At 43.2% G+C, this 12,476-nt stretch overlaps 1 protein-coding gene across 1 annotated transcript; it reads right to left on the reverse strand.

Annotated features, from left to right (window-relative positions):
* Positions 1-730: 730 nt before the first annotated feature.
* Grem1 (gremlin 1, DAN family BMP antagonist) lies at positions 731-12,133 on the reverse strand. The gene is made up of 2 exons (XM_028766995.1): positions 12,004-12,133; positions 731-4,351 (listed from the first exon to the last, which is right to left on the reverse strand). The coding sequence occupies exon 2, from the start codon at positions 4,348-4,350 to the stop codon at positions 3,796-3,798; it is 555 nt and encodes a 184-aa protein (XP_028622828.1). The 5' UTR covers position 4,351; positions 12,004-12,133; the 3' UTR covers positions 731-3,795.
* Between the last annotated feature and the right edge of the window lie 343 nt (positions 12,134-12,476).

The following is a 12,476-nucleotide window of genomic DNA, read 5'->3' on the forward strand; positions in this document are numbered from 1 at the left end:
TTTTAAGGACTGGTGTGTTTTAGTAAGACCACATGAGTCTGGGACTTCTTAGGGAGGATAGCAGTACCTTCTTCATTGAACTGTCCTGAGAACTGTGGAACAACACAAAAGAAACTCTTTGTTCAGGGTGCAGCATTAGCACCTTACACTCACAGCTTCTGGGATTTAGCTGCTGTTGTCAGCTTTCCAGTGTCAAATGACAATGTACATCCAGGAGAGACCAACTTTCTGGAACTTGCATGGTTTCAAAGAGCTAACGCTCCTTATATTTCTATGGAATGATAACTAGCACATTTAAAAATATTTCCAAGAAAACCTAAGTTTGTCTCCTCCGAGGCAGCTCCTGGGATTGCTGACTACTCTCCTCATCCTAAATCTTTCCTCTGTGGAACTCAATCTTTCTCCTCACCTTTCTTCTGCCATTTTATCTGCTTTGCATAACTGCTCCTCTCTGTCATAACTGCAGGAGCACTGTCATCTAGCTGGTCTTGGGAGACTACTAGCAACTGAGTCGAAGGTCAGCCTCCTCTATCTTTAATCACCTGGGTCCCAGGGATCCCTAATGAAACCAAAAAGGATCAAAAAGATCTGGGTGCAATGAGTGGATTCCTCTCTAAAAAGAGAAATCTCCATTCTTTGTTTCTTCTTCCCTTTCTGGGACAAGTGAATCCCTGGCTCCCTCCCTGGCCCCAGGCCCTGCTGAGAGACTTCACCAGTTAAAATTCAAATGTACATACACAAAAAAGAAGAGGTTTAATTTATTGATTGCTTTTTTGGCAAAGGTTATATAGAATGTTATTAGGATGAAAATAAAATTCTAGTTACAGATTCATAAAACTTTAAGCCAAATTAGCTTTTATGAGACCATTAAATCCTGCCTCACCCTCATCCATAGCAAGGTAGTAGTTCCATCATAGCCTATATAATCTTTTGTTGTTTTAAAATGATTAAAGCATACAAAATACACAATGTAGATGATATTAGATATCTTGAGGAATGAGAAACCAATAGAATCTCTTTCAGTCCTTCAGCTCGGACTTCCTGTTTGGAAATGTCTGTTTGGATATGTCTGAACTAGCCACCCTTATCTGCCATTTGCTTGTATACGCACATCATAAGTCTCTCAAAATAACATTTGAAATCTTTCTTAATATTGCTTCAGAAGTGTTGACCTTTAAGGAACATTCAATTTTAAAAAAATAAAAGCTTGTCCTTGACTTGGTAACATCTGTCCACGTGTGATAAGACTGTGTTTCACTCTGACCTGACAAAAGTCTCTAGCAACATATGATGGCCCGTTTCTTCTTTGCCTGACTCAGAGGCTATCATATAAAATAGAGAAAGAAAACATGTTTGAAATCACAGCAACCAAAGGACTTTGAATTCCTAATTACATTAAATAACTATAACTTTTTGCTTATTCACATTCCACACGGTGGAAACTAGCCTTTCCTCCAGGTTTTTCACTTTGAAGAGTACAGTTGCAAATAAGCACTCAGACTGACATGGTGTGTTGTTTTCCTCTTTCTGTGCCAAGTACAAATTGAATGCCGTAAGATTCATGTTTGGTTTCTGGCATTATTTTAATAGGTAAGATGGAGATCGCAACTAATCTTGCCAAAGAATAGTTCTACTACAATGTTGGAGAAAATGTGCACCATTATATCACTGGCGCATCCAAAATAAGCGACAGACAGGGCATCTTCAATAAACGATAAGGGACACATATTTTTGATGATCTCGGTCTAGGCACAGCAAGGAAGGCAGATATCCCCATCTTTGGCCAGCGATATGCTTTTAGGATACTTATGCTGCTGATTGTTTCAAAGAAGTTAATTTTGAGGCAATCCTATTGACATGAACCAAATGTAAATCCAATGTACTTACTACCCCCCAAACTCTGCCTTTGCATTTGTGGGCCTAATCAAATCCATCCTGTGAGTTATTGGCTATGAATATGGAAGATGCAAAGATTCAGGGAAGGAGCACACGGTACAAATGAAACTCACAGAATTTGCCATGCTGGTGCAAATTCAGTTTGTGTGGGATCATCAGTAGTGACTTTTAAACTTTCAAAATTAGACCCACCGTTTTGGGAATTCAAGATAGCTTCTGCATTACAATAAATTTCCTGGTTAGATGTCACATAGAAGTGGACTAGACCAAAATAAAACGTTTCTTTACTTCTGATGGTTCTTTGACTGTGGTATCTTCGATGGGCAGTGAATGTCTGCCTTCCAAATGACATATCACTTGCCTAGTCACTCTGAGAGGAAAAGATAAAAAAGGATTTGGGGTATTTATAGCTAGAATCTCAGTCTTAAGGAGTATTGTTTAGCCAAACAAACCAAAACCTACCAAGGCCCATCCACCTTTCACTCTGGCCCTTACATGAATGCTAAGTAGACATTTGGGGAGCCACGTGTATTCAGAGGACAATATCCATAGTAGGCATAATGATTACAGTGCCACATAGAGCCACTGGGGTAGGTAGCCTGTTAATATACCCTAGTGCTCTGGTTTCCTAACTGAGTTTCCTATTGACCCTCTGAGAGCAAATGAAGTAGAGGCAAATAAAGCCCTTACTTCTCTATACACTACCTAGCCAGGTGCAATCAGCCAATCTCCTCTCTCTCTCTCTCTCTCTCTCTCTCTCTCTCTCTCTCTCTCTCTCTCTCATCTATGATTCTCTCCTATAACAAACACCAAACAGAAAGGGCCCTAGACACGTCTAACTCAAACACAGCAGATAGCTCTCTCATCTTACACTGTTCCTTATTGGCAGGTGGCCTCAACAAAAGAACAAAAGCAGGATTTTGTTGAAAAGTTCTGCATCTTTGAAGCGTTTTTCAGGAATGACAGAAAAGCAATGTTAATCCAGCAAAACTAAGCTTAGGGGATTTTGTCTTTTCTTACCCCAGTGAACAAGGCTCTCGGTTGTCCTCCTAAGAGGCAAAGTAAAGCAGGAGGACACATCTTTTTTCTTTCATTTGGGTTTTAAAACAGGAGTGGTCAATATTTCACCCTTAACTTTGGGTTACAGCTAGCATCAGTAGGTCACAGAAGCTGGCACAGAGAATTGGATTTTTTGCTGACTATATTTCTCCTCTGTGCATCTAGGTTCTTTTAAATACCAAGAAAGCCCCTTTACTAAAACAAGGCTCATATTGTTTGCAGAAACAACTTTTAGACTCTGGACATCTTGCTACTGAATTTCACTGTCCCAGACTGGTCCTCAGCCTCAGTGCTCCTGTGTCAATCCTCTGTCCTGTGTGCCTTCATCACATGTCTCCCCACATTCTGAAGGTTCTTCAGAAGACGAACGACATTTACACCCAAGGTCAAGTTAATTAATTTAGGAACATGGGCTAAGACTGAGATGTCAGGGAGAGCAAAGAAAGGAATGGGTTGTGGGCGAGCACTGAACAGTTCCGAGTCTAATGCAGCCCTCAGAGTTACCTCCTCCGTTAGTATTCATTCTCAAGTGAAATCCTGGTGCCCAGGAGGCACATGAAACACAATGACAAAGCCAACGACAGCCCTGCCCCTGTGGGTGTTTGGGTCCAGTGGTGTGGGCATTTCTGACCATCTGAAGCGGAGGTTGTTTCCGCTGGTGTTTTTGAAACACTCACAGGTACCCATGCACACTCATGCGCGTACACTATGCATAAGCAGCCTCCAGCCAGGAAGCAACTGCTGGTTCTTCTGGCCTCTATCTTTAAGCCAAGTAGGAATCGGGTGGTTTGGGTGTGGCTCTCGGCATGGCTATGACAGGCTGAATGTGCCCCCTTTGACTTAATCCAAGTCGATGGATATGCAACGACACTGCTTCACACGCGTGACCCTTTTCTTTTTGGTGGGTGGCTGTAGCTCAGGACAGTTGAGTGTGACCATCATGGTAGTGAACTTCTTGGGCTTGCAGAAGGAGCAAGACTGAAAGGAGCCTTCCTCCTTTCGGATGTGCCTGGGGATGTAGAAGGAGTTGCACTGACCATAGCAGAAGCGGTTGATGATAGTGCGGCTGTTGCAGCCCTCCTCGTGGATGGTCTGCTTCAGGGGTTGAGTTTTGCACCAATCTCGCTTCAGGTACTTGCGCTCTGTTACATGCAGGGCCTCTTGGCTGGACTCAAGTACCTCCTCTCCAGGCATGGCAGTGCCCCGCCCCTGGCCCCGCCCCCGGGTCCTGGAGCCCGGTTGGGGTGGGGACTGGGTCTGCTCAGAGTCATTGTGCTGAGCCTTGTCAGGAGGCGGGATGGCTCCCTGGGACCCCTTCTTTTTCCCTTCAGCTGCTGGCAGTAGGGTCCCCAGGAGGAGAAGCAAAGCTCCCACAGTGTATGCGGTGCGATTCATTCTAGACAAGGAACAAAGACAGGGGGAGACACAGACAATAAGAAAGTTACTTAATAAAAATTAATAATTGCACCTAACATCTTCTACTGTACTCACCTCACACTTCAGTTGCACTGACTTCTAACCGTATCACTGGCGATTAGATACTATTATTCCCATTACTCTCTCAGCCATCAAACTGAGTCATTCGACACAGATCACACAGTGAATTTGCCAAGCTTTAAACTCAGTCAGGACCCGTCTCTTTTTTTGAACCAGCTCCCATTAGAATTCCTTACTGGCTCCTGACACAATTGCATGTGACTGTTTTTAATGCTCACTTAACTGTATTTATTCTTGAATTTGACAACATGAGACTTTTCACTGTTCCAGTATTGGAAAGAGACTAAGAAACCTGGTTGTTTTTTTTTTAAAAAAAAAAAAAAAAAAAAAAAAAAAAAAAAAAAAAAAAAGAACCTAAGAGGAGGGATGTCCAGAAGGCCAAGAGGATAAAGATGACTGATATCATTCTTTCTGTCATGATATAACACCGTATGTGAGGGCAGGGCAGAATCCCTAGAGCTGGAGTTACAGGCAGTTGTGTGACGCCAATGTGAGTGCTGGCAACGGAACTCAGGTCCTTGGGAAGAACAGAAAGTATTCTTAACTGATGAGTCATCTCTCCAGACCCCACTTTTCAACTTTTTTTATGTGGTAAAATATGTTACCATCTATGTACCTATATGTCTGAATAGAATTTTTTGTCTAATTGATTGACCAGGCCTTTAATTTCTTTGGCTTTAATTTTGAAGTTGGTATACAAAATTAGTTTCATTATGGATTTTAATACATATTCGTTCCTGCACCTTGTTCACATTTGCCTCCCTGACCCCCACTGCTTTACTGTGTCCTTTTCCCAAATACTCTTCCTGGTTTCACATCACATGTGTATTGTCTGTATGTGGTTACTTCTAAAATATATAAAAATAAATGGGTAAATTAAGGTAGAAAAATTGGCACAGTAGAATAAATACATGAATATTTCAATTTGTAAGAATAGGACTGATGCCAATGAATTGTGAGCAATCTGAACCTTGATATGAATCATACCTGGCAGGAGCATATAGCATGTAATAAATAGGTAAACAAGTAAATAAATAAATAAATAAATAAATAAAATGAGCATGGAGGGGGTAGGAGAAGAAACAGAGAGAGACAGGAGCATGGGGTGAACAAAGCAAATCAAAGAAGAGGGGCCTCTTCCAGAGGCAGGGTTGTTCAGAAAAGACAGGGCAGACAGGCAGAGAAGGGAAAGAGAGGCAGCAGACTGTCAAGATTCTCCTGGGGCAGTCTCTCTGGACACAGCCATCTGGGAAACTGTTAATATGGAGACCCTGATTCAGTCAGCCTTCCCACCCAGCTCAAGGCACTTGCTGGTCTGGGGCACACCAAGAGTTATTAAAGCACTGAAGGATTTCTTTTCAATGCAAACAGTTTCAAATTCATAGTGTCTCTTCCAGGCATGGCAGTGCCCTGGGTTTTCCTCTGCCCCATGCTTATGGTTAGCTGCACAAGAACAGCTATGAAGCATCCATTTTCTCTAAGCTGAAAACCAGTATTGCATGTGGCAACCACTAAGTGCATATTAATACAACCTTATTTAATATAACATTTGTCTCCAAGGAAGCAGACAAGTTGGTATCATTATCTAGACCAATTATCTTTAAGAGACAAAAGCAGCATAAGATGTATCTTCTTTAAAGGACAACTTCTGGCAAGTGAGGACCATTCAACCCTAAGGCTAGCATCGAACCCAGATAATTGAGTGTTTCATTAAAAATATTCTTAAATGTCATCATTTTTCCGACATTAACTTAATACTTTGGAGCAGGTTCAAGTTTGGAGCTGATAATGTGACATTCAACTCCTGTTCTGACTGTAGGTTCCTTTGCTTGTGTCAGCTTGTGTTACCATATATCTGATCTTTAAACAAAACCATGCTGACCACTACAACAACAATAACAAAAAATAATGGCTTTGTTTTGTCTTATAAAACATCACTTATGAAAATAGGCCAGTTATAAAATAGTACAGATTTCCTCCAGAGGCCAAAGTAACTTAAGCCATGACCATTCTGTCTCCAAGGAGCTATAATGCAAATCTCAGACATTTTCACAAGTTTCTGGTGACTCCCAATTGAAGGCCAGAGTCTAAAATAAAAGGCCGCTAAAATAAAGTCCACTCACTGCTGTTTCAAAGGAATATGGCATAGATAGCCCTAGATCTAGGTTGACAATCTCCCTCCACATCCACTAAAAAATAACCTCTAAGCCAGTTCAGTCCTTTTGGGTCCAGAGCCTCAGTGTCCACAACCACAGAGGTCAACCTGAGGCTGACTGTGGTTGTATGTTGACTGGATGTGACAGTATATGTCATAGGGCCATGGTGTTCTATAGACATCCATTTACAAGGCTGCAATTTTCCAGGCCAATTCGGGACTCCTTATTTATTGAACTTTTCTTTCCTGGTTTATTTACATCTGTTATTGAACCTTGTTATATCTACATTGAGAATTGATGAGGGCTAATTCATCATCTGACCCTTTGTTCCTGACACAGACGAGGTGTTCCTGAACATTTTTTAAGTGATTGTTATTATACCACATAAATTTGATACAGTTTCTGTTCTTTGCATTTTAAAGTACCATCACTGATGTCAAGGTGCCAGCTACATAAAGCTCTTTTGCCTCCTGACCCTTAGCAGTGTGGATTTCTTCCAGTCTAGATGGCTTTCTAAAACTTGTCTTTCTTTTTCTAGGAAATTTCTACTTGCTTTCAAGTTTTGTTATTGTTGTTTGTTTGTTTGTTTGTTTTTTAGCATTTTTTGTTTTTATTTTTTTGGTTTCATGCAGGATAGTATGAGTTTTATTTTATCCCAATTATAAAGCAATAAATTCATAATTAGTCGACTATGGTTTTGAGGTTTAATTTGAGAAAAACTTTCTTTTCCTATGCAAGAGTGAGTACCTTATAAGTCATAACAGTTTACATTATACCAGTCTGATTTTTCACTAAAGAAAAGTAAGAATAAGTAAGTAAATAAATAAATAAAATATTAAAAAAAATACTAGGTGTAAAAAAGTACAAGTTTTTTTTTCCATTTTAAAAGGCTTAATCTTTGCTGGTTTATTGTGAGAATTTCAAGTTCCTAAACTTTAATGTTACAAAGAAAAGCCCTCCAAGAACATCAACGAACAAAAATCAACAGGTCAGTTTACTGGCTTGAGTAGAAAGGCCAGCGTGCTTCTGATGGTCTCCTTGAAGAAGAGTGAGGTGAACAGCACTGGACGGCTGAAGCCAGGCTCTGCCGGTCACTGTGTCCACTCATCCAAGCCCCCTACCAATTAGTGTTGATTATTCAGTCGAGGAACTGGAGATTTTTCTTCTTGAAATTGAAACTCTGTTTTCACCAAATACTTAGTGCTCTCTGTGTATCACTGGGATGGGGCAAATAAAGAAGATGGTATTTCCTTCCAGATAATTCTTTCCACATCACCCCTAGCAGTGTGCTACATAGCTCAAAATCAATCCAAATACTGGTCCAGATTTAGGTTCTTATGACTTCCCACTCACATCCAATCATTGCATTCAGATGCATCCCGAACTCAGAGTGCATCATGACATGTAGCAAGCATCTTCCTTGGTTCCCCTATTCAGATACTCTCGTTCTCCATCCCAAACCCTGCCTTAACATCCCCTTAGTAAATTTCTGCTGTTGAGTGGTATGCTAATATTTAACGGTGAGCTCTCTCTGCAGCTCTTCTCTGCTGACAAACTTTACCCTCCTGTCTTTTTCATTTTGCCATTACCTGCCTCCAATCACTTGTCTCAAAGGACATACCCTCAAAACAAATCTTCATTGCCTCCCATTTGTCCCCAGTTCTCTTTGTGTCCAAGAATAAACACTTTCAAGCAAGGAAAGTCATGTTAATCACTTCTGCCCTGATAACCTGTCAAAAATTTCACAAAAGCTCCAAGAATGGTCTTCGGAGTCTGGAGATTTAGAAACCCAAAAAGTATGTCTGACTTGTTTCCAATAGTCTTGATGTATTTGGGGAGTCTAGGGATAGCTCCTTTCCACACACTTCTCATTATGCCTCTCACATTAGCCAAGCAACCTGCTCATTCAATGAATTCAACAGAGTTTTGAGTAAGAATTACAGTGAACTCCAGATGTCTGTACCTGAACCAGGCCATTGTTCCTGCTGAACGACCTTTAGAAAGAGAGGCAACAAGAATGACATGAGCTCATTCTCCTGGCGCAAAACACAATGGAATTTGCTGCAAATGCTTTATAGATGGGCCAGATTTTAAAAGGATCCATTTCTTTCCCCCTTAAGCCTTAATCTTTAAGGAGAATGAAAGTTAATTTTAGTTAGATCTTTAACTTTTAGAATCACCCTTTAGAAATTAACTAGGGAATTCCTTAATAATAATAAAGGTTGGTTTATTTCTCAGACAAACTATACTAAGGAGATAAGAAAAATTAATGATTGGCACACATCATAAATTTTATGCCCTGCATATTTGTTGCAAGTCTCTTAAGAATAATCTGCACATTAGGGCTAAGTCAGGCTGGAATCCAACACCACACAAGGTGAGGAGGAGACACCTGGTGGTTAAATATCTTTGTAGTTCCCTGGAAGATTTATTTTTTAGTGAAGTAATAATTGTATACAATTATTTGAACCAACAGGAAATTAATTAGAAAGTATAAATATCAAATGCTCAACAAGCAGCACTACTGAGTGACAACCAAGTTATGTGCTGTGTTTTGTAACAGTTATGAATAAATGGGATTTGGAATTAAATTCAGAATCACCCTCTGGTCTCTCATGCCCAACACAGCCACTAGTAACAAAAGGTACCTCTTGGTTTTTAGCTTCAACTACATCAGACATTATGCTAAATACTGTCCAAGTTTTGTCATGATAAATTATAAGGTATAGAATAATGTCTTCCTGTTACTAATCAGGAATCCATCCAAGGTCACATAGTTTATAAAGTGGATAGCCAGGGTCTGAGCCCAGACCCATCTAATTCTAACATGTTCTTAGTCACTATGCCAATGACATTCAGCACAGCATATTTAACAAGGAACATGTGGCTTTGCTTTTTAATGCGGTAAAATTTTGAAAAATATTGTAAATCTAATAATTATCTATTTTGTATCTTCATGTTTGCATGCAAAGGAAAAGACTTCTGTCACGAGAATTCCTGTTGTAGTTTGCATTTCTAAGAACATATGTTAAAAACTAAAGAAAATTCTTTGCAGATGTAAGACATGGGATGGTAGCACTTGCCTGGTCAGTGCCTTTCAGTTAAATGTGCAGTCACCACTCCTAACTGCCTCCTTCTTCTCCTCTTTACAGAAAAGGCTTGACTTTTTCTATATATCTTTGGCTTTGCATTCTCAAACATGCTCCAAAGTTTTGCTGCCAGCAAGCATTTCTTGGGGAGAAGTCTGGGGCCATGGGGGTTCTTTGTATTCTGTCACTTTGTAGACTGGACCATTGAGACTGAAGTCACCAACAGCATCAATTTAGAAGGACAAGAGGTGGACATTGAAGGATGGAAGGACTTAACGTGTTTCTGTTCTTCTCTCTCTAAGCAATGGTGTGAAAAGCACATTAGCCAATTTGGATTTCTTACAGATTTTGGGTTAACAAAACATTTTACTCAAAATGAACTTTGAAGGACATAGAAAAGCTGTGAAATTACAAAGTTTACAAAAGACTCTAATTCCTACAATGACCTGGGGGTTAAACACACACACACACACACACACACAGAGAGAGAGAGAGAGAGAGAGAGAGAGAGAGAGAGAGAGAGAGAGAGAGAGCCTTAAGTAATTAGTAACTTCTTATAAATCCAATGGTGCAATGTGTCCAAGGAGAATAATGAAAACACCTATATCTGTAGACTTGGATGGGGTGATGGTGAAGGAGGCTCTTGTTTTCTTAAGATCTTTTTCTTTGCTTTGCTTTGCTTTGAAAAGTCTGTACTCCCAAGTGCCCTGTGCCGCCTACCTTGTCCCAAAAAGAAAAAGGGGAGGGGGTGAGGAGAGGGCAGCTCTGGGGTGAAAGAAGACCCCTCACCCTGGGATGGGGTTATCTTAACCTCTTCTACGCTATTTATTTAACTTGTAAGAGCAGTCAGAAGGAAACCACTACTCTGGAGTCCCTGGGACAGCTTAAAGCCCTGGTGACCCATTGAACACAGTAGATTGTTTTAATCAGTTCGTATCCTGGCACCATCTCAGGGGAACATAAACAGTCGTGCGCACCACTTGGGTTTGCTCTTTCCACCAAGAGATCCAATTACCTACTGATGGTCGTCATTCTGCCCTCCAACAGTTAAGAGGAGATTTTAACCCCTCACTTCTAGGCTATATTTCTCCATCAAAGAGTAGGGATTTGGATTCTACTGAGGAGGGGGAAGACAGCTGCTGAGTTAGACCAGCGAGCCACCTTAGGCTATCACGAAGGACCTCAGAGTAAAGGCTGGTCATCCACCCTCGCTGGTGGATGATTGTCAGAGATGGGCATAGGCAAACGCTAAGCTGAAGCGCGCCAGAGAGGGAACAGCCAGTCCAGAGCTAGGAGAAGTTGTTCTTCCCAAACTAGAATTCTGGAAATAAGTAGGACCAGGGAAATGACAGCCACATCGCCTTTCCCTTCACTCTAGACTTCTACCAGGAGCTAGAGGAGCCTCCCTGGAATGGGCTAGGCAGCGATCGAGGAGCAGAGGCGAAGCGCGGTAGAGCAGAGTCGCTAGCGAGGCGCAACGAGGCGTTACTGGGGCCTGTGGGGTACAGATCGGTCAGCATCTACGGAAGTGGGAACCAGCCAGTGGTGGCTGCCCGGCGCCTGCAGGTCTGCAGTATGGAGGATGAGAGCGTGGAACCCCCAAGTGGCTCAAAAAAGACAGCCACGCGCAGGCCGGAGCACAGCTAGCACAAGAGTGTGTGACGCGTGCCGCGGGAGTACTGCGGGGCAGCGAAGCACTCAAGCTTAGAGGTACCCGATCCCCGACTCTTCGCAGTTGTCGACCCGCGCGGATTCTGTTTTCAGCCTCAGTCACATCTGCCATACCCGCAAACTCACACTCCACCAGTCTCCAAGTCTTCAGCAGTTACCACTCACAGCCCTGGGACCCTCACTCCTACAAACGTCCCAGTCCCAGCCCCGTGCCCAACCCTCTAGGCTGTCTCTGGTTGCAGCTTGCTGCGAGATCGGCTTCAGCTCAGAGGGACGCGGCTCCAGAGCTTCGACTCCAGCAACAGTGCGCTGTCCCGGCAGGCGACTCCCCGCGCGGCTCTGTGCTTCAAGCAGGGCTCCCGGGGTGCACTTTCTTGACAACCTCTCTCTCTACCTTTCCCCCGTGGACCCAGTGCCCCGAAGTCAACACATCTACCTCTGCGGCAGGAAGGACCAGGCTCAGTTCTACAAGGAGCACTCCAGGTCTTTGGTGTACCTAGGGGCTGCGTCGCAACTGAGGATTTGGCATGGTATGGACCACTGGGGACTTCTTGGCTAGCCTAGGTACCAACACACACACACACACACACACACACACCACACACACACACACACCAGAGTGCCACCGCGCTCACCTGTCACTTCCGTGGGTCCTCGGGTCCTTCGCTGTGGACGCGTGGCGCTGCGTACGACCGCGGCTCGAGCCACTTGGGCTCGACGCGGTAGGAACACGAAGGAGAGTGCCGCTACCGCGGTGCTCTGGATCTCCAGATCTGCGAAGGGCACACCGAGTGTCGGGCATCTCCGGGTCGCCGGTTTAAATGCCGCCGGCCAAGCGCCGGGGACCGCGTCTCTCCATTGGTCAGACGCCGTCGCCGCCGCAGGACCCGCTATCCACCCCCTTTCCCGGTAGTGTCCCCGCCCACTGCACCCCTCCTGCTTCCCTGCGGGGTCCCCTCTCCGCCCGCCTCGCCTCTTTGTCTACTACCCCCCTTGCTCCTGCCCGGCTGGGTGGGAGAGGTCACCCCAGGGAACCGCGACTGGAATGCACAGCAAATCACATTTTCCGCTCCTGTTGGAGAGGGGAGTGAGGGAGGAAATCCCCCAG

The sequence above is a fragment of the Grammomys surdaster genome, unplaced genomic scaffold, assembly GCF_004785775.1.
Source record: "Grammomys surdaster isolate TR1022 unplaced genomic scaffold, NIH_TR_1.0 170, whole genome shotgun sequence".
In the NCBI taxonomy this organism is placed as follows: Eukaryota; Metazoa; Chordata; class Mammalia; order Rodentia; family Muridae; genus Grammomys; species Grammomys surdaster.